General features: G+C 42.7%; 1 protein-coding gene across 2 annotated transcripts; it reads right to left on the reverse strand.

Annotated features, from left to right (window-relative positions):
* Window positions 1–4,087: 4,087 nt before the first annotated feature.
* Window positions 4,088–22,714, reverse strand: LOC113639158 (DNA-binding protein RFX7). 2 transcript variants are annotated; one of them, XM_027140882.2, is made up of 10 exons: window positions 22,221–22,714; window positions 20,648–20,681; window positions 14,690–14,775; window positions 14,224–14,262; window positions 13,960–14,082; window positions 12,482–12,598; window positions 12,268–12,352; window positions 11,244–11,451; window positions 10,827–11,128; window positions 4,088–10,555 (listed from the first exon to the last, which is right to left on the reverse strand). In XM_027140882.2, the coding sequence occupies exons 1-10, from the start codon at window positions 22,361–22,363 to the stop codon at window positions 7,046–7,048; spliced, it is 4,647 nt and encodes a 1,548-aa protein (XP_026996683.1). In that variant the 5' UTR covers window positions 22,364–22,714; the 3' UTR covers window positions 4,088–7,045. The 2 variants fall into 2 exon arrangements, with proteins under 2 accessions (XP_026996683.1, XP_047675544.1); XM_047819588.1 differs by lacking the exons at window positions 20,648–20,681; window positions 22,221–22,714 and adding an exon at window positions 15,879–17,862.
* Window positions 22,715–23,160: the final 446 nt, after the last annotated feature.

Consider the following 23,160-nt stretch of genomic DNA (forward strand, 5'->3'; position numbering starts at 1 on the left):
CTTACTGACACTGTTAGAATAAAAGATTGATTAATTACTTAATTAATTGATTAATTAATTAATCGGTCAATTAATTAAACCTCATTATGTAATATATAATGTAATATAATATAATTGTATATTATATTTTATTATATATAATATAAAGAGCTTGTGTTTACATTTTAAAATAGGAAATTATTATTATTAGTAGTAGTAGTATTAATAATAATATTGTTATTATTATTATTATTATAATTTTTATTATTATTATTATTATTATTATTATTATTATTATTATTATTATTATTATAGGTACAATAACAACAACAACAACAATAATAATAATAATAATAATAATAATAATAATATTTTTTATCATATTTTGCTCAAATGAAATTGAAGAGTTTACATATTTTAATTACATATTTAAAATAGTTTTAAATACCAGATGGAATACACCTGCTGGTAAAAACATCCCCTGACATTAAAGTAGTTTGTTTAAATCTTTTCTGTTCCTCAAGCCAATGTTTTCATGGCTGTTTACTTCACGTATATTCTGTCTCAGCCGTACAGTGCAGCCATCGTTAAGTAGTGAACAGAACACAAACGATAAACACTTGTGTAGTGTTAAACTTAAAGTCTTCTTATGAGACATAGAGGTAAAGAAGCAGATATAGAGCCGGTGCATGCATTTATTGTAAGGCTGCGCCGCATGAGATGTGCTGAGGCCTCACTATACAGACAGCTGCCTACAAACATTGAGCTTTGGGTAATTATGAAGAGATATTGATTGCCACATGTCAGCTGCTCAATAAATAGTCATATCGATCCAGTGAGTGGTATTGAGTGACCCTCCCCACCTAACACACACACACACACACACACACACACACACACACACACACACACACACAAGCCCCCTGTTCCTATTCAGGAAGTGGACAATAGAGCAGCTGTTAAATCAGCTGAGCATCATCAGGATCGACCCTCTCTGTACTCTCACACCACCACACTGGGGGTTATAGTGCTCAGATAAGACACGATAACCTGATCATATCCCGTTACTTTTGAATACAACGTAGGCAAACCGCATGTGCGTATATGACACTTTGGATTCGTAGCTCACTCTATTGGATGTAGAATGTAGAATATCAGGCTAACTAAGAGAATGTCAGATGACTGAAGATTTCCTTTCATTTGTCCTGACGATGGAAGAACCACATAGGAACCTTGGTCCCTTATTTACATCGCATGTGTTTGAGTTATAGCGCAAACATCCCTGAAAAAAATTAATGTTGAATAATGTTGAAAAATAGTGAGATCCATAAACCTTACCTGATCAACTGCTCCGATGGTCCCATTTAAAAAGCATCCAGAGGGCCTTACATTTTTACTTACTTACTTACTTACAAACAACTGTGGGTTTAGGGCCCAGCCATTGCAGCTTGGTCATCACCTTAACCACCGAGTTACGACTTCCCATGTTACAGGGACTATTTATCATTTATACAGTCTTCAGCAATAAAATTAATATTTAATGTGGCTTTCACAAGATAATTTGAATGAACCCCTAAAGCTCCTTTCAGATTCTTCATTCTCCAAACCCCACAGCAGCATCAAGTACAACGGTTTTGGATCGTAGTACTGCTGCAAAATGAAGCGTATTCACCGATTGTATTTTCTGGATCTGTTTAATTATGGAATGAATTATTCTTTTTGAGGTCATTTGTTCAGGTCATACAGTACTGGTGGTTTCAGTAATCTGACAGATTGTATGAAACTCCAAAACCAACTTTTGTGGTTTCGGTTACAGTAACATAGAAAAAAAACTTTAAAAAAAATTTAAAAAAAATTAAATCATCTCTAAGAAAAGTCTTTAGATAGCACTTTAGAAGTAAACAGTTTATGTATGTACGCGGTTAAATCAGCTATCGAGTGGATCGGGTCATCGATCCACCTTCTCCTCCCTTACAGCTGAAGGGTTTGATCGGTACACTCAGAAAATTCAATGCACGTTAGACGTCGTTAATACAGCGGCCCTGCTTTTGAATGTGAATCTCTATCACAATATTAAGCATTAAATATTCACAGCATTATTTGATCCATGAAGCACTCGATACGTTACAAAGAGCGACTAATACTCTCACTATCGTAGGTGCGTCTCATTAAAAGCTTTATGAAACATGTTCCGGATACACAATAAATCCTTATTCTTCTTGGAGATTTCTGCACCCTGGTGGTAACACAAGGCCGGCGAAGAGGAGGCCAGAATCAATGGGCTAATAGGTCAAAAGTCATTAACATATTGTGAATATATCGTAGCTGTTAAAGACGAGCTAAAAAAAAACAAACTAACCGCTTCTCTCTCATTGGTGAAGGGACGAGTGAATCTATAAAAGTCTACATGACCCTGTACATAGCCATGCCTACGTAACATGGCACGGTTTTTTAACAATATTTTAAGGGGGGGGGGGGGGGATATAATTTAGTTGCATAAGTTTGCACACCCCTAAAAAGAATTACCTCGCTGAAGCAACGTTTGATTTTATTTTCCCTGCTCATTTTTTTTTTGGAGGCGTAAAAAATCAGTCATCTTGACATGGAATTATTTCCCCGCTCTTTCTTCCAAAAATGCTCTAAACCCATCAAATTATAAGAAACACCTTATTTGCATAACTTGTTCGAGTCACAGCGCAAACATCCCTGAAAAAAATGAATGTTGAAAAATTCATAGTCTACGTAATTTAAAGCACTCGTTCCTGTTAAGAGTGTGATCCATAAACCTTACCTGATCAACCGCTCTGATGGTCCCATCTAAAAAGCTTGCTTTACATCCAGAGGGGCCTTACATTTATCTCTCTTTATTTATTTATTTACTTACTTACAACTGTGGGTTTAGGGCCTCAAGCAAGGGCCCAGCCATTGCAGCTTGGTCATCCTACAGTAGGACTTGAACCCACAATACCCACAAAACTACTTGTGTTTGCAGATATTCATGACTCTGAAGATGCTGAAGTAAAGCGTGTTTATTGCATGCCGCTGGCACCACCACACATGATGCACTGTTGGTATTTTGGGCTTCGGGAAAAAGTGCTTTTTTTTTTTGTATCAGTCTCATTACACAATAACACATTTTGCCACCTGGTTTGGAGTGATTTGTATTAGAAAGGGCTTGTTGGTCGTAGTCACATGCGGAGAGTTCGCCCCATCGGCTTCGCCGTAGGACTCTCTGCAACCTCCGTGGTTAGATTTTGTATACATTTTGGTGGGACGTCCTGTGTCCTGGTGATGTTACTGTTGTGCTCCATGTTCCTGGTAAAGCTCATAATCGAAGGCATTAAACAGTCGCACGCTTTGTGGCTTCAGCACTCAAGAGGAAAACAAAATGATGTGAAGAAACTACCAGAAACAGCAGATCTTTATTTGGGGTTAATGACGACATTGTACGATTGCTTTGGAACCCGAGATGTGATCGATTAATTATGAACACCACCATATCCACGATTATAAAAAGGCGTGGACTCTAATGCAACCATTTTCCTTCTGATTGTTCACTTATTTTATCACTATTTATATTAGATTTAATTTTTTTTTTACTTAAAAACAAAAAGTCTTTACACTATCCTTTATTTTCTTAGAATTGTCTCGTCTTTCGGAAAAAAACAAAAAAAAAAAAAACTAAAATTGTAGTTAAAATAAAATTATTTAAACTTTCAACCAATCAGGTGGCAGCTCAGGTGATAAACAACTATTGCCATGTCACCAAAGTATTAGTTTGCACACACATGCAACTACTTTTAAACTAATAAAAAAATTTTTTTAAAGTTTTAATATCACATCGATGGCGAACAAAGTTCTCGTCTAAGTTGTGAAAGAAAACTGAAACGATCCAATTCTCGCTATATTAACAACAAATCGTCAGATGTTTACATCAGGACCTGAAGGAGGATTCGGCCGCTTGGAACTTGGGGTAGCGTCATCAGGATCTGTTCTCATGACCAACAGAGGGCAGCGTAAACCCAGTTTACCGAATTGCTCCAAAAATATCAACAAATTCAAAGCAATACAAAATAATATGCTACTAAAACAGAACAAGAAGCAACGATTACTTAAAAATCTTTATTGGCTTTTAAAACCACTTAGAAAATCTCACCTGTGAGTACTTTCCATTGAAAAAAAGAGAAAGAAACATTGCTAAAATGTGTCGGCAATATTAACAAGCTACTGTACATTGAGCAGTACACCAGACAACAGCACACAAAGATTCTACTGTTTCAAATAGACAGAAAGAAAACACATTTCCCCTCCATCAGACCAGTCAGAAATACAGCATTAGACTTGATGTTTGATGAAACTTCTGTGTATCAAAAAAAGTAAGGTTTTGATTTTTTTCCTTCGTGAAATAAAAAAAGTAAATAAATCAGTGCCTTGATAAATGTCAGAACATAGAAAAAATATTTACAGTCTTCTTCACAACGGCATTTTTTTTTGTAAAAAACAAATAAAATAAAAATATTTAAAAAAAATTAGAAATGTATGAAAAAAAGAACACGTTCGTGAACTAAAAACGTATAGAACGATATTAACTTAGCAAAAAAAAAAAATTTGGTTTTTTATTCAAAATAACACTAGATTTTTTTCTTCTTCTTCTTTTTTCATTTCATTGTTTTCCTCTGGTCAACACAACCAGTCCCATTTTTTTTTTTTTTTGTGAAGGGAGTGGTCACAACACGTACTACGATAGATAGTTCAACAAACATGCGCACGTACAATCGTCGAATAACAGTGAAGTATGTTCTCTTTTATTCACTTTTAATAAGGTTCGATTTTGTTTGCTTTTATCTTTCTTATTCTCGTGGATGAGAACGAGTAAAACGTGTATCTCATTGAGATTAGTGCACATTGCTACACAAGGCAATAAATTCATTGTAATTTTCCAGGTCATATGCAATTCCCCTTTTGTAAATTTACCTTTGAGAAAAAAAAAAAAAAAAAAAAAATTTTTTTGCTAGCTTCAATTGTTCCATTTTCTCCTTTTTTTTTTTTTTTTTTTTTTTAAATGTCTTCACAAAGGCATGGTTACAAAAAAAAAAGGAAAATCTTTAGTGCAATAAAGCGACCTTCCCAAGATTGCTGAATCATAAACTATTGAATTTCCAGTGCCTGCCAACTCCAGGGTTCTCTGCGCGACACGTCTGTCTGTCACGATAAAATGAACATTTACTATACGACTATTCGTCTTTTTTCTTTTTATTTATATATATATATATATATATATATATATATATATATATATATAAACCATGCGTCTTCTCCTCTCTCCTGTATACGTCACGTCTGTAAAGCAGAGACCGACAGACTCTCTAAAGAACATGGCACATCAAGCTAGAGACCAAAACAGACAGCATTTACTTGCACTACACGAAAAGCCAAAAAACGACACGCAGCATATTGTGCTGGCTATAGATTCAATAAGAGCAATGTAACATTTCTTCTTTTGTTTTTTTTTCGAGGGTGCTCGGACCTAAAAAATCATCACTTTAAGACAGTGGATTGATAAAATGATGTCATTTTTACACATGGGGCATTAATAATAATAATAGCGACTACAGATAGCCAAATTAAGCTTTCATGAATCCATTAAAATGACTTTGGACAACATGCTTACCATCCATAATTACCTGTACATCAGATACATTTGCCATATACATACTGTACACAAATATAATCCAACCCGAAGATCAAGTACCGTAAAACCCTGTTTTATTCACCAAAACCAACCTTCAAGAATTATGTTAATTTGGAGATGAATGGAACAAATCTCAAGCGCTTATTTATTTATTTATTTTTCAAAAGCGGTTCTTTGGTATGGATTTTAGATCGGAATTCCTAGCAGGTTGGACGTGTTGTCACGAGACGTAGCCTTCGCTAGAATTTGGCCGTTCCTTTACGATACCGTCGTCGTTTTGTCAGCCGTTAACCGGAAACGAAACGTGGAGTGAATCCGTGCGGAATGTTAAAATATACTAACTTTAAGGGATGCGTTTGAAACGACGTCAATAATTCACGATAACAAAAAAATTAAAAAAAAAGCCAAGCTTACGTATACAGATTGATTCGGAAAAGCGGCGAGGCTCTTTAAAAACCTTTCCGCACCTTTAAAGCCTAAGCCTTAGGATTTTGAAAATAAGGCAGATTAAATCTCCCTCGTTTAATATTCACTTCTTTTTGAAAACATTGTAGAAACAGCAAAACGTAATCCTCTTCGTTACCCTTCTGTTTAACAGTACAATTAATATGGCCTTTTATTAAGTTTCCTAATTTTCTATATATTAGATAGAACGTAGTTAGCGAAAATAATTTGGCCGACGCGAGTTACTTTTATTGAGCACCTGTTAGCACCTAAATCTTTTCATTTGACTGACAGTTAAGATATGCAGAAGTGATGGCGAATTCAGTCATGATATAAAATCGAGGAAACTCCTTTTCCCACATCCTCACAAAGCCAATCACAATGCATATGCAAGACATTTAAAAACTTGGTGATTCATCATGCAAAAATATTGCATCGAGTTTCGGATCGCTTACGATTCGTGGGAACGGGATATTTAAAATGTCAATGCATGAACAGATGTTAAAGTAAAAACAAACTGTTTTAAAATGTCTGTAAATCGGTAATATAACCTCGTATTACCGTAATAAAAACAAAACATAACAAAAAAAACGTATGCACATTGGGGTCAGCTGATTCGTAGCCACAAGAAAGAAATGGTAAACTATAGACACAGAAATGTCTGGATGAGGAAACTGGAATGAACTGGTTTTATAAACAAAAAATAAATAATAATTATTTTTTTTAAAAAAAAAGCACAATCCTATAAACGAACAATTCGGGTAAGACTGGCACTTTCCACTGGACTGAGCGATCCAGTGTGTTGATGCAGTGAACAAATCACATTAAAAAACAAAGAACAGTCACAAAAACAAAATGGGACAATCAACAGAAACCATAAATAGTGACAAACAGCTACAACCACGACATAAACACAAAAGAAAAACAACACTAACCTAACATTTCCACTGTTGGTTGGTCTTTGTTCTCCAACCAGTCAAATCCAGCAGAATTCACAGTGTCACTGCATATCTGCTGAAACAACGGGTCGTTCTTCAGCTCCTCCAGTGTGGCGTCTTCATATTGGTCCTGTTGCTGACTCGGATCAAACAAAAGGTTAGGATCCAAAGTGTTCAGGTCATTGATGCTACCAGAAAGGTCAGAGGTTAAACGAATTTCACTAGAAAAGTCAGATGCTACTGCACTTAGTTCTGATGCCACCTGCCCAACAAGTTGGGAGCTGGGATTGAGGCCATCCTCCCCCAAGAGGTCCTTGACGGTGCTGTTAAAGTCCAGGTGCTCGTGCTGCTGCTGTTCGTTTTGTTGTGACGTTTGAGACAGCAGCTGCTGCTGGCTGAGGTCTGGATCATGTTGTAGCTGCTGTTGGTCTTGTAGCTGCAATTGTTGGTGTTGTAATTGTAAATGTTGGTCTTGTAATTCCAATTGTTGGTCCTGGAGTTGCAATGGTTGTTCCTGAAGTTGCAACTGTTGATCTTGCAACAACTGTTGATCCTGTAGTTCCAACTGTTGGTCCTGTAGTTGAAGCTGCTGCTCTTGTAGCCCAGAGACCGATTGTGCTTGGTCATCACTAGAGAAAGTAACAGATTCATCTCCAGTGCTTATGAGGAAACCAGGCTTCTGGAAGTCAAACTGTGAAGGACTTGAGCAAACAGACAGCTGCTGACCATGAAGGTTAGTGCCTTCTGAAAAGGCCTGTGTAGTCTCCAAGATCTGTGTCAGGTTCATTCGGGCTGTGTACTTGGAGGGCATATTATTCACACCCAACCCACGCACTGTATCATCCCCATCTCCATCCATTTTACTCAAAAGCACACTGGTTATCTTGGCACTATTACTCTGCTGTCCCTGTTGGCTAATTGGCAACATCTCAGACTGCATCATTATGCTTAGTGGTACTGACTGGCTCCTTTGGGCCATGCTGTTGGCAGTGACCACCGAATGACTGTTAGAAAGGATGTTAAGAACCTCTTGAGTTATGGGAGAATTGAACGGTGAAATAACGGACCTTGGAGTAGAGTTGGTTTGCACAGAGGTGCCACTTAGGTTCCGCTGACGAACAGCGGGGCTCACACTGCGGCACCTAAAGGTTCCACCTCCAGCCCCCGATGTACAACCTGTAAGTTTGTTGTCTAATGGTGCTGGCACAGCAAAACTTTCTTGCTTGTTCTCCACTGCCTGTTGTCCTTGTACGGGTGACACGGCTGTTAACTGAACCAAATGCACATCTTGGTGTCTGGATTGTGGTTGAAAAGATTGCCCTGGTTTAGCAAATGCATGTGGTTTACGAAAGTGGTCCTCCACCAGGTCCTGATAGCTTGGAAGAATTCCAATGGCATTACTATTGGAAACTGATGGGGAACCTGATGTGCTGTTATATCTATTGTTGATCCAGTCAAGTTTGGCCTTGTCTGGGTGAGTGGCCATCGGTCTCTGCATGGGTTTGACCGGGCTACTGGATACTACACTACCATCATGATAACCTGGTATATTGGAGTTAATGGGGGTAAATGCAAAGGGATTACGACATTCAACAGGACTTGGTGGGACACTACTACTGCAGTTGGACAACGGCGTGCTAATAGGCGTATGCCGGCCAACTAAAATCCCATCAACTGGGGTAATAGGTGCCACCCTACAACAAGGACTTTCCCTGGCTAAGCTGTGGCCCCCTGGCAATATTTCAGAGGTAGGGGTTGGAGTCGGGGTCGGTGTTGGGGTCGGTGTGGGCGTAGGAGTGTGTACTGGAGTGGTGCTACTATGTGCGGAGTGGTAGAACTGAGTGCCAGTCTGGTGAGAGGAAAGGATGGTGCTTTGAGCTGACTGCCCTTGTAAGGGTAAATCAAGGGTACTAAGGTATGGCTGTAGACTGCTATTCAGTTTCATTTGCTCCTCCATCTGCACTAACTCTTCTACTATGCTATCTTGTGTCATGTCATCATCATTGAAGGGGAAATAGTCTATGCTGGCTTGAGCTCCATCAAAGTCAACAATGTCTTGCTGGAGTGTCAACTGGGCAGATGCTTCAGGAGCTTGGGCTATCAATGGCAAGTGGCTAGCAGTTACCTGCTTTTGTTCTGCCTGTATCTGTTGAGAGTAGTCTTGTAATGAGCTCTTCAGCTCACTCACAGCAGATGCCTCCTGAGAAATGGCAATGGTAACTTGTTGCTGGCTCACAATTTGTTGCAATAAAGTTTGATCGGATGATGTGCTATTACAAGAGTCTATATCGGTAGGGCTTAGTCCAGCAGAGCTGTCCCCGATGTCGACCTGTGAAGAGCTCTGAGAGCTTATAATAGTCTGAGAAGTGTTTCCAATGGGAGTATCAGAAAGTGCCAGGATTTGTGTTGGAAGAGAGTTATGCTTCAGCGTGACTTTACATGGAGCACTCTCTGGTCTTGCAGGAGTTCCTGGCCTCTGTATCTTCTTTGTGGCTATTACTAGACTAGTTTTAGGATTGTTGCTGGCATCCAAAGACTGCTGGGATATAAACACCCTTTTAACTGGGATCACATGTGACTCCAAAACAGAAGCAGAGCGCTTTCGAGGACTTTTCAATCCAAGACTAACATCTTTTAATGACTGACCAGGTGGTGAAGCGGTGTCATTGGATCCAATGTCAGCATTCTGATTCATAACAGTCAGATACAAAGTACTCTCCTGATGATCACTGCTGTTATTGCTAATTGGGACAGCTGCCCCTATGATTGTACTTGGAGGTGTTGCAGAGTCACTTTTGGCTCTGGTCACTCTTTCAGGCACTGGGGATGCCTTGACAAGGAGAGAAGGTTCACTGGAAGCCCTATATTTAGTGGCCCTCTCATTCTTTTGCCCAACGTTGTTCCCTTGTGCGGTGCTCTGCTTTTCTCCACCGGCAGATGAGTTACTATCATTCACAGCTTCAGATGTTAGCCTAACTTCACTAAGGGAGGAAATGGATGGAATCGGGGTCGTGACGGGACGGCCGAGTCTTCCAGCTCCAGATGTATACAAAGTAGCCGAGCTGCCGTTCTGAGCTGGTTGAAATTGGTTAGACTCTTCCTGGGAAACGGTGCTACTGATACCAGCTGAAGCAGGTCGTAATGGTGTCGGAGTGTTGCTACCACCGCTATTGTTAGGTGTCAGAGATATAGCGGTCATCTTGACGACATTAACCGAGCTGACATGGGGAGTGGGCATCACTGTTTTTATAGGGCTGTTCGTAATTAGAAGTGTTGGCGGGGAACGAAGAGTTATGCCGCTTGTGGCAGAGGGTTTGGGAAGAATCTGGGCATATCTGTGCCTGGCTAACCTGTCACCAACAGGACTTGCCGGAATATTCTGCGGAGTTTTAGGGGACTGCTTAACAGACTGGGTTACCACTTGGAAATTAACCGGTAAAACCTTTCCCTCTGTTGTTGCGACTGGACTCGGAGAAGTCATCAGCTGTCTATTCCTCTGAACCTAAAAAAAATTTTTTTTTAACAAAATGTACTTATAAAAACTTTTAAAAAAAAAAAAAAAAAAAAAAAAAAGCAATTATTTGCTATGATTTTAAAACACAACAGTCTTATCATCTCCAAGTTAAACAGTGCTGTATGGTCATTTTCCTGGTTACTCAACACGGTCTCGTATGAAGCTGACGATTTATCAAGCAACAGTAAATCGAAGAAAACTTTCTGAAAAGTCGCTTTGAAAATGAACAGTGTATATTAACATAAGGAATAATTATTACCGTGATGGGGCTTGGTACTGCAGCCACCACAATACCTATTGCAGGCTGTGAGGACAACAAAGCTGGACTTCCAGAAGTGATGCTAGACCCTGGGCCCGGTGTGCCTGCTTCTGCTCTTCTGGCTTGGGCATCACCTGGCAATGGAGAAGTAAGTTTCTGTTCTTGCTGTTTCTTCTGAATCTTTCTCTGTAGCTGCTGCTTTGTGTCAACAGAGGGTGAAGGGAGAGTCTTCATTTGGGGATGGAAGGAGTTGGCGTCTCCGGTTGGCACGAACGCAGAGGCCGGGGTGGGCGTTTTAACACCTAGAAAAGGATTCAGAAGTATTTGAAAAAATGTGACAAACTAAACATGGCTTAAAAAAATGTATAAATAAAAAGCATATCTATGGTGTGGATCGTTAGATGTAGTCCTCCTTGCCTGTGGGAGTTCCCGTCATAACAGTTAGTGCAGCCATGGATTTAGTGCCAATGTAGTGGCTGTTGAGTAAGAAGCGTGCTAAATCCTCCACGCTGTCAAACTGACGACTCAGAACTTTTTGTGCCCATTCACACACCAAGCCACAGGCTGCAGAACGCATCTCGTCCTCAGCGCTGGGAGACTGTCCGCTTGGCTCCAGTAGCTCACACTGAGAAAAACAGGAGCAGTAGCTAGTTTTTCGGGTCAACAGTGAACAACAGTATTTTAAACAAATAAATAAAAATATGAGTGTTTGAGTGTTTGCTCAAATTTAACCCACAAATGAGCAAAAATGAGCACGAAACAGACGTCGTTAGAAAGTTAGAAACTCTGCCGGTGTTCTGGATTAAAGTCATGGCGGAATACTCTGAGATTGTCACCACAGCACTTACATCCCTATCGCCATGTCCGACATGCTATCTGTGTGAAGCGGGGATTTCTGCAGTGACGGCAACCGAAAAAAAACAACGGAATAAACTGGACATACTGTAAGCAACACACTTCGGGTGTCATCGTCTCCTATGATTTAGCGTTGTAGTGAGTTAAAATGGCATGTTTAAATACAATTGAATTAAAATTAATAATTTTAGCTGTACCCCACCCACCGCAGTAAAATGATCCTTTATATTAACCTTTTGTTCTATGTTAAATGTTCTGTAAAGCTGCTTTGAGACGATGTCAGTTGTAAAAAGCGCTGTACAAATAAACTTGAATTGAATTGAATGATTCTTCTCTCTTCCTTCAACCAATTCTTGCACAATTCCAGTGAAAAGCCAGCATAATCCCTGCTGATTGCTAAACGTTGTTGTGCAACACGACATGTCCAAATCAAATAACACACTGCATCTCGATCGACCCTGTACATGTCTATCTTTTTGTGTGTCATACAATACATAAGAAAATTTCCATAATTTCCCCTTATATACATGACCGAAATTCCCATTTTAATAAATATGGATCCGACATCTGGCTGATTGACACTTACCCCATCTCCTGATTTATGCAAGTCCAAGTTGGGCAAAGATGGCATATGCACAAAAGCTTTTTTCCTCAGTCCGCTATAACAGTATGTGAGAACCTTGTTAAGTGTCATAACACAAAAATGCTTTTGGTTAAATACTCAGACCTGTAACAGAATTAGCGACCGGTACGTGTGAGACGACAAAGAATCCCTGGACTTTCGAGACTGAAAAGGATATTTAGATTTTCCTCGCATTCCAAGGCGACGTGCTTTCATGTTGGGAAAGACATTTTTCATGATCTTCCCAAAATCAGCAGCACTTAGAGGATGGTAGCCAAGATTGTCACAATAGCTCCTGTAACGTAAACCCCAAAAAATGATCAGCTTTACTAAACATATAACAGAAAGGTAAACTGTTAACATTATCTCTGATTCAGCACAAACATCATGTCTTAAACCCATGACATCATAAAGCCCACTTTTTTATAATTACAAAGTGGATCAGAGTGATTAACACTTGTCACAATCAACCCTGAAAATTATTTAGCTAATTAGACCAGAGCATAGTGACGTGACGTGACATGGCAGACGTCCCTATCCAGAGTGACTTACATTTTTACCTCATTCTATACAACTGAGCGATTGAGGGTTAAGGCCCTTGCTCTGGGGTCCAAACTGTTGGCAGCTTGGTGGTCCTGGGATTCAAAACACACAACCTTGTAATCAGTAGTCCAGCACCTTAAAGGTGCGGTGCACGATGTTTGAAAGCCAATGTTGACATTTGAAATCAAAACAAACACGCCCCGGGGTGTTACCCCTGTATTGATAGCTCCGCCCATACATACGTAACCCAGGCGACTATTATGGCGGGACCTGCTGGGGCGGCCGGCCGAGGGGATATTTTTATCAGTAAATGAACACAAGGAGTAATACTACGGTAATACTTTTGTAGTACTGCGTGTTGTAGCGTGAAAGGTTTAGCTCCGTTTCACGCGGAAGACGACATTCGACACCTAGAACCCGAGGCAGAGGTAACAGCAGGTATCCGCCAGGTCAGTGTTTCAATCGCTTTCTGCTAATGTCAGACATGCGCACTGAACCCTCTCTCCGACGTATATTGACAAGACACGCCCCTTTCTGCTCATCGGCTACACGTTCGTTTTGTTAGTCGGCCCAACTCGGTTTTCTGAAGCGTTTCTCAAACGTCGTGCACCGCACCTTTAACCACTAGGCTAGGACATCCTACTTGACTACAGACATTGCTCTGAAATGGTAAGATTTTTCGCATTCTCAGATATCCCATTTTATCTGTTCTTCATTTTGGCTTGTTAACAAAAGGCAGAACAAGTATGTGCTCATTCTTCCTGCTCCGAATTAAAAGCGTGTTTTGTCAGTTACGTTTGTGGAATTAACCAAAAGTGGGAATGTAAAGTGCCTCTATAAAATAATACAATGTCTGTGGATTGCCCTGTATAACACTTTTAACAGCTAAGTATTAAACCGTAACATGTTGCCATCATGTCACTTCAGGTCCTTTATTAAAAAGAAATATTACGGGAAACAGGACCTTTGACAATTTTAGCATCAGCGCACTTGCTCGGTCAGTTTTCAGTAAGCATCCTGATTTGTGCGTTTTACACCTTTTACAAAATCTACCATCTTAACACATCCCTAATTTTTGTTTTTTTCCTTCAGTTAGACTTTTGCTACACTTACTTGTACTCATCATACACCTCTTGTTTAGGCAGTGAGGTCTCAGGATGCTCCTCTAAGTGATTCCGAATCCAGTTGAAAGCGTACATCTGTTGCGTCCGACTGGATGACATGGAATTCTGGTCACTGGAAGAGAAAAATGTGGACAAAAAAATAAATCCGGTATTACAGACGTGTCTCCGGTTGTAGGTCTTGCTTATATGTCAAGACAAGACAAGTGCTTTTAGTTTGTTTTCTGACTTAAATAGAGTTGGAAAATTTGAATACCATGTTGCAGGACTTGTAGACCCCCTCTGATTTTCAGTCCTATTGGACATCATGGTGAGAATTAGGGATTGCAGTGATGAATAGATAGATATGGGGAAACAAATGACAAAAACACAAGATGCTGGATATTGCAGTGGCAAAAAATTTGCAAAATATTGTTTTTAGTGGCGTGATTAAGTTCATGAAGATTCGTACAGTGATGGAAAAAGAACACGATCAACAACACAGGGGAAAGAAGGCACAGTAATAACATCACTCCATTCATATGATGGATGGAGTTCAGATCGCGTGTGTGTGCGTGTAAGGAGAGCGCGGACAGCGATGAGAAAGCCGAGGGCACGTGCGAGGTAACGGACGCGAGTTAAAATGTAAACTAAAAAGAAAAGGGGGATGAATGAATGATAATGTAGCGAAATTACACCATTTACGGTCTGCAACGTTACGTTTATCTCACGTGTGAACGTACCTTTTGTCATTACCGCTGCTGGGACCAGAAGGCAACTTAAGGTAGAGGTAGAGTTTTTCAATGTCTGTAAACTTCTCAACATCTTGCTGTATGAGAAAGACATATGAACAGAGAGAGAGAGAGAGAGAGAGAGAGAGAGAGAGAGAGAATAAATTAGCAATGAAAGAAAAATCGTATCAAGTCTCCAAAAACTCTCTGAAACAGAATTTTCAGGCTCCATACTTACAAACTGGCTACCCAGACACTCGCGCACACCCACTCGCACGCGCACACACTCGCGCGCACACACACTCGCGCGCACACACACTCGCGCGCACACACACTCGCGCGCACTAAAAAAAACACACACACTCGCGCACACACACTCGCGCACACACACACTCGCGCACACACACACTCGCGCACACACACACACTCGCGCACACACACACACACACACTCGCGCACACACACACTCGCGCACACACACACTCGCGCACACACACACACACACTCGCGCACACACACACACACACACTCGCGCACACACACACACACACACTCGCGCACACACACACACACACACTCGCGCACACACACACACACACACTCGCGCACACACACACACACACACTCGCGCACACACACGCACACTCGCGCACACACACGCACACACACTCTCGCACACACACACACACACTCGCGCACACACACACACACTCGCGCACACACACACACACACTCGCGCACACACACACACACACTCGCGCGCACACACACACACACTCGCGCGCACACACACACACACTCGCGCGCACACACACACACACTCGCGCGCACACACACACACACTCGCGCGCACACACACACACACTCGCGCACACACACACACACTCGCACACACACGACTAAAAACAATTCTTTTTAGTTTCTTGAGGTTCTGGATAAAAATTTCCAAAATTATAAATGTCATTGTTTGATCAATCACTAGCAAAACCTCAGCTACACTAAAGTCACATACATTGTGCATTGTGACTATATAAAGATTCATGACACGACATATTCGAACTTCTAACCCAAAGGTTTTTAACAGTTTCGATGGTTAAAAACTGATCATTAACCCTTTAATTAGTCGGGTGCGTTAAAATTAGAGAGAACTGTGTGTCCTGAGGGCTGGAGTTAACATCTTGTCCTCTATACAAATGCTCACCTGGATGTGTCTCTCTTATTGCTCCAGGGCTGTAAATAGATTTCCTTTATCCTTTAGGATCCCTTAACTCCAACAAGCCTCTGAGTCCACACACGGTCGGTAAGCGAACAGATTTTATCCCATCAACCCTTTTCATCTGAATTCTATCTTCGCATTTCATTTTTTTTTTTACTGATGTGTAAAGTGATCCGTGTCCTTTTACACCGCAGGACGTCACACTTTTTAAGATCTACTTCGGTTTCACTTCACTCGACATCATCCTATGATCCTATGTAAGGTTTTAACATTCTAAAAGAAGAGCAGACGTTATCGCCAGGCGACAGAGGACTAAAATGTGCCGGTATCCAACATAAACAAATCCTGAGCTGCTGTGTGCCAGTTGCCATGTAAACCCTGACAGCGAGAACGCATGTCAATGGTGACACGCTGGCAACACGTCTTTTCAGCCCGAGCTCCGCCTTCGACTCGCTTCCATTGGCTTGTGTGAATGAATTCATTTCAGCTCTTCCTATTCCATTTGTCTCTATGTTGCTAGGGGAAACCGCTGCTCGTGAATGGGTCAAGAACGATCAAACGACGAACAGGAAATGGGGGGGGGATAAAACAAATGACTGGACAAAACATAATGGGGACTGATGGGTGAAGATTGTGCTTCCTTTATTACTGCAGTGGATTCTTCTGCGCAATGAGGATGAACATAGAACAAATCCGAGCTTTGAGATTTATGATCCGCGGTGTACGAAGCGTTAATCTGACAGACAGCCCTCTTTTACAGATATTGATTGAACAGGCGATTATCTGTTCATCATTGTGAGGTGGTCTTTTGTACAACATCATCTCCTTGTGAAAAGGCTACAGGACACAAAAACACTTGTGTGGGTTTTTTTTTTTTTTTTTTTTTTTTTTTAAAGTTGTAGAATTATGAAATAATCACATAAGGAATTTTTATCTATATATTTTCATTTCAGTGTCAAGACAGCTGTGTATAAGGGCTTGCTTTAGTTTGAGAAGATTTATTCGGAGCAAAGTGTCCAAGTCAGTTATCCAACGTAAACCACACGCCGGTTCGCTACACCGAAAGCTAAAGTGACGGAGTCTGCGTTCGTGGCCTGGCGGAACGTCAGCAGGAATCTTGTGATGTTAACGAGCGATCGCATCCAAGCCGGGTATCTGGTGTCTTTAAAGACTTAAGTTGTGGGTGGCTACAGCATCAAGGGGTTAGGATTTCAGCAATAACAAACCGAAATAGGATTCATAACAGAACAAAATACCCTGCCCCAATTTGCATCACCCTTGCTGTAAACACTTTACTCTCAGAGAGCTTTCCAAGCTATTTTCCCCTCGCAGATAAAATAAAGGACTCCTGCCAGGTGGATTATGAAGCGGTGGTAATGACGGTAATAAACTTCTCCTCACATTCCCATCAACAAAGGGACTGTTCTAATATGGCGTATGACCTAGTAAAAAAAAGACAGCGCACGTTACTAGCCGGCTAATTCGAGTGAACGGTACGGAGGCTGTTAAACATTTCGACCCGCGTTCAAATCGAACTCACGAGCCGTTCCGATGAGGTGGAATACGAATTGTGCCGTTTGCTTTCTACTATTGTGACAATTATTGTAACTTACAGTAGCATAAGAATTATTATTGGGAATATATTTCCAATCATAAAAAGGGCAGATTGCGCTTTCCTGTAAGTGTGTTACAGAAAGCAGGTGATGACCTTCACCATCTCTAGCTGTTCTTAGAGACTCCAGAGACTTAACTGATGAGTGGAAACTGGCCGAGACTCGCTTGAAAACAAAATCTCTTGTTAGCGTATAAAAGGTACGGCTCAGGCAGAACTAAACGCACTCAAACATTAGGAATTTAGCAGAATAGGTCTTTATATTATAGATAGACAAAATGGACAGGGATGTAGAGCACTCGCACAGTTAAAGCAATGTTTCTCCAGTTTCTATGTCCATAGTTATACTCTATGCTCTCGTAGCCGGATAGAGAAAGCTGTAGCAGTGATCACTCGTGCTCTCATTGGGAGAAATGAGATTTTATATATATATATATATATATATATATATATATATATATATATATATATATATATATATATATATGTCAATGTAAATCTTATCAATAGTGAACAGAACAATTTAATAACCTGAAAGATGCTTGGAGAGAAAACACATTTTAGTGAAGCTGAGTTAGAGACAATTGTGTCCGACATCACTGGGGAAAAATAAAAGGCACAGATGATGGAAAACTGACCAATTGACATAAAAAATTAACAGGTTAAACAAAGAAGAACGTTCCGATAAAGTTTTTTAATGGAATCACGGAGACGTTTATACAGTCGGTTACGAAACTGTGTTCTGTCAAAAGACACAATGGGTTAAGGAACTGAACGACTTTCCAACCTCACACCTGTAGGCAGTTTTGTGATTTATTTAAAGTTAGGTTTGCATTCATTTTAATAATCAAAGTTCAGATTTAACCAAAGTTAAACGAGGTTTCTGCATGTGCAGCTCTTTCCTACTACTGTTGTTAATTATCCTGCTGTACTTATCCAAATCAGAGAAATGCAACTGGGACGTCACCTGGTGTCATGTGACCCATCTGAACAGTAAATCTTATGCAAAATGACGTTCTTGGTCAGTGTGACTAGCATAGAAATATGTGTCCTATACAAATAAGAGCTCAGAAAAAAGGGTCTCACTTATAATTTCAGGCTGTGATAGATTGCCTGATCTGTCAGTTATACTCTACAGTAATCAGTGACCTGTTCTATAATTAAGCTTCATTAAGAGGTCATAAGTAGTTCTGTATAATGTCAAAACATTTATTTGTATTCTTTCTTTGTAAGCGTAATATAATTACTACAATTGGATTCATTTAAAAAAGAAAAAAAAAATGAAGGAAAATATTAATTATCAAAAAATTTATTACTTGCCCTAAGGACCTAAAACCCAACCCAGCAAACCCTGGACCATCGGCCGCACCGGGCCTCAATCGGCCTCAATCGGCCGCACCGGGCCTCAATCGGCCGCACCGGGCCTCAATCGGCCGCACCGGGCCTCAATCGGCCGCACCGGGCCGCACCGGGCCTCAATCGGCCGCACCGGGCCGCACCGGGCCTCAATCGGCCTCACCGGGCCGCACCGGGCCTCAATCGGCCTCACCGGGCCGCACCGGGCCTCAATCGGCCTCACCGGGCCGCACCGGGCCTCAATCGGCCTCACCGGGCCGCACCGGGCCTCAATCGGCCTCACCGGGCCGCACCGGGCCTCAATCGGCCTCACCGGGCCGCACCGGGCCTCAATCGGCCTCACCGGGCCGCACCGGGCCTCAATCGGCCTCACCGGGCCGCACCGGGCCTCAATCGGCCTCACCGGGCCGCACCGGGCCTCAATCGGCCTCACCGGGCCGCACCGGGCCTCAATCGGCCTCACCGGGCCGCACCGGGCCTCAATCGGCCTCACCGGGCCGCACCGGGCCTCAATCGGCCTCACCGGGCCGCACCGGGCCTCAATCGGCCTCACCGGGCCGCACCGGGCCTCAATCGGCCTCACCGGGCCGCACCGGGCCTCAATCGGCCTCACCGGGCCGCACCGGGCCTCAATCGGCCTCACCGGGCCGCACCGGGCCTCAATCGGCCTCACCGGGCCGCACCGGGCCTCAATCGGCCTCACCGGGCCGCACCGGGCCTCAATCGGCCTCACCGGGCCGCACCGGGCCTCAATCGGCCTCACCGGGCCGCACCGGGCCTCAATCGGCCTCACCGGGCCGCACCGGGCCTCAATCGGCCTCACCGGGCCGCACCGGGCCTCAATCGGCCTCACCGGGCCGCACCGGGCCTCAATCGGCCTCACCGGGCCGCACCGGGCCTCAATCGGCCTCACCGGGCCGCACCGGGCCTCAATCGGCCTCACCGGGCCGCACCGGGCCTCAATCGGCCTCACCGGGCCGCACCGGGCCTCAATCGGCCTCACCGGGCCGCACCGGGCCTCAATCGGCCTCACCGGGCCGCACCGGGCCTCAATCGGCCTCACCGGGCCGCACCGGGCCTCAATCGGCCTCACCGGGCCGCACCGGGCCTCAATCGGCCTCACCGGGCCGCACTGGGCCTCAATCGGCCTCACCGGGCCGCACTGGGCCTCAATCGGCCTCACCGGGCCGCACTGGGCCTCAATCGGCCTCACCGGGCCGCACTGGGCCTCAATCGGCCTCACCGGGCCGCACTGGGCCTCAATCGGCCTCACCGGGCCGCACTGGGCCTCAATCGGCCTCACCGGGCCGCACTGGGCCTCAATCGGCCTCACCGGGCCGCACTGGGCCTCAATCGGCCTCACCGAGCCGCACTGGGCCGCTCTGGGCCACTGTCAAATATAGATAGCCATTTTCTTTTCAAATTTAATACTGCATTAAATGACCTGTATTTCGGTTTACTTGTTTAATATCTGCAATTTGACACAGAACAGAATATCTATGAAACACCTTTTATGTCCATTTGCAACTTTAATAATACCTCGTAATTGTTTTGTGCATTTCATTTAACTTCTAAAAGGTAATTACTCCACTGATGGCATGTAAATAACTATGTTGTTTTACCAGCACTCATTAAAAAACACCATCGCTGGAGGTAAATGCATAAGGAACCAGTGTATGTGAAATTTGTGCTTTCTGAACATAACTCGTATCACAGAATCACCAAGATCGTCTTACTAATGTGGCACGACTCAAATGACATAGCAGACATTATAGCAGTCACTTACCAAAATGCTGTCCACTTTTGATTGCACAGATTTGCTGAAAGACAAAAATGATACGATACGGTCATTAATAATGAATAAGGAATTAAAATACTTCAGTGGTTAAGGCTTGGTTTTGGGTCACAGATCAAAAATCCCTAAAACTCTCCCAAATGTGTTATTGTAAAAAAAAAAAAAAAAAAAAAATCAATCAAATGAGAAAATGTCAGAGTTTTTCTTTTGGGTTTAAGTGCAGAAAATCACTGCAAATTACATACGAGATGAATTTCTCAGTGTCACCTGAGTTAGGACGATAATTACACAGAGAACAGCAGAGAATATTTTTATATGACGGTTTTAAAGTACCGTGCAAAAGTCTGAGAAGTGTAAAGAAATGCTGGTAAGGATGCCGTGAAAAATAATAAAATGAAACACTTCTTATAGTTTTAAGAACTCTGGCTGGTCAGTTATTCTAACTATGATGACAAACCTGGCTACAATTCTGCTGGAAATGGACTGTTACACACTCTTATGGTTTTGCAGGCAGTCCCTAAGTGCCTTAATTGTGTTTTTTGTATAAAACACTCTTACATGTGCGCATCTCAACTGGTTAAGGCTCTGGGTGGTTGGTTGGAGAATCACTGTTGGGCCCTTGAGTAAGGCCCTTAACCCTCACTGCTACACCAGTGGTGTGTATCATAACCTTTGACCCTGTGCTCTGACTCCAACACCCAAAGTTGGGATATGTGAAGAAAGAATTTCACTGTGCTGTAATGTCGATGTGACCATCGCACCCATATATCCCTGTTGAACATCCCATTTAAGTTCCACTTTGCCGTTAATAATAAGCCCCACTCTTTATAAAGGCTTTCCGGTGGATGCTGAAGCACGGATTAGTGTTCATTCAGCTTCAAGAGCATTAGGGAGATCAGACACTGTGCGAGAAGTGAGGAGGTCTGGGGTGCAGTCGGTGTTCCAGTTCATCCCAAAGGGGCAGGACTAGTGGGGAGGACACGGGGCAAGACTCAGGGCAGGACATCATGATGTCTGTCTGATCTACTGCGATCCTGATGTCTGGGGCAGGACTCGGTGCAGGAGTCGGTGCAGGAGTCGGGGCAGGACACTGGGGTTGTTACACTTCAGCCTTGCCTTAACAGAGCTCACTGTTTGCAGGTTAAATCTTACTGATCTTTCAGATTTGCAGCAGTGTTTGCACACTGAGCAGGTGAGGTGTCCATGCTATATAACGTGTATTACAATGGTTACTGACATATAAACATTTTTGATATAAACAGCTCAGCAGCCCTGATGTCTGCCTGATCTACTGCGACCACGACGCCCGTCTGATCTACTGATCAGTACGCATAAACATCATCGGTCGGTTTTTCCTGCTGTTAAATTCGGCTGATGCTCGGTGCCCGTTCTAACCGCTGTGAGATGCGGCTAAGCTAACTAAAGCTAAAAATGCTACATTTCTGAGGGAAGATGCTAGCGCGCTAAATCTGTCAACATGTTTATGCACAGGCTAGCGCGCTAATCCTGCTAACCGTAGCTAAACCCGAAGCTAAAGGCCGAGAAAACAGCCTCGGTCTCTCACCAAATCGAGTTCTTGATCTTGTCGTAGTGCAGCGCGGTAGCTTCGGGTCCCTGCAGCCCTGACAGGGCGCCGGGGAGAGACGGCGGTCCGGAGAGAGCAGCCTGCTGCAGCTGCCCAGGGTGCTGTTGTTGATCATCGGCCATCACGGTGAGACTGTGGGAGGGGGTGGGGAAGGGTGAGGAGGAGGGGTGTGCGTGCGTGCGTGCGCGTTAACGTCTAGGCCTCATCAAAGTCCTTTAGCAAACGACACAAGCGGCGCTCCGGTTGCGCATAATAACGCCAGCGCAGATATCTCACCCGAAATCAAACCGTTTTTACACAAAAGGAGCGTTTCGTGACCCGGTGCTTGTCTGGGCTCGAGTCGGCTCGTTTTTAGACATAAAGAGGACACGAACGAGCACGAATAAAGCGGTGAAAACACAGCGATTATATCACTGCAGCACGGCGGCTGCCGCCACGGACAGTGCGGCTGCGGACTGCGCATGCGCACTGAGGGCTGACTGAAATTAGACTTGTTTTTATTTTTATTTATTTTATTTTAAATTATTTTTTTAAACGAATTATTATAAATGATCGGTCGTGTTTTTTGTTGTTGTTTTTTTTTGTTAATAAAAACTAAATTTTCTCCAAAGTGTAAATAAACCCTAAAGAATGAACTGGATTTAAACAAACAGGTCACAATTAAATGTCATCAGTGATCCCTTGTATTTCCTGTAGTGTTATATGTTATACAGCACGTGACACAAAATTCCTCCATCATTTACAATCTTTTGTTTTTTTTCCTCCCATGTGGCTTTACAGCATCCTGGCACTAAAAGACATGCATGAGAAAGAAATACTCAGCTAGATTGCATGCTTTTCAGGAAAAGATTACAGTGCCACATCGTTTTAGGATTAAAAAAACAACAACAACACATGTTTATAGAAATACTTTGAGTTA

This window comes from Tachysurus fulvidraco, chromosome 10 (genome assembly GCF_022655615.1).
Source record: "Tachysurus fulvidraco isolate hzauxx_2018 chromosome 10, HZAU_PFXX_2.0, whole genome shotgun sequence".
In the NCBI taxonomy this organism is placed as follows: Eukaryota; Metazoa; Chordata; class Actinopteri; order Siluriformes; family Bagridae; genus Tachysurus; species Tachysurus fulvidraco.

Coding starts and splice junctions, on each gene's coding strand:
- LOC113639158 (XM_027140882.2), bottom strand. CDS start 22,363: ATGGCCGATGATCAACAACAGCACCCTGGGCAGCTGCAGCAGGCTGCT. Junction 12,599..13,959: donor GAGGTGTATGATGAGTACAA/GTAAGTGTAGCA, acceptor TTTACGTTACAG/GAGCTATTGTGACAATCTTG. Junction 12,353..12,481: donor GGAATGCGAGGAAAATCTAA/ATATCCTTTTCA, acceptor CAAGGTTCTCAC/ATACTGTTATAGCGGACTGA.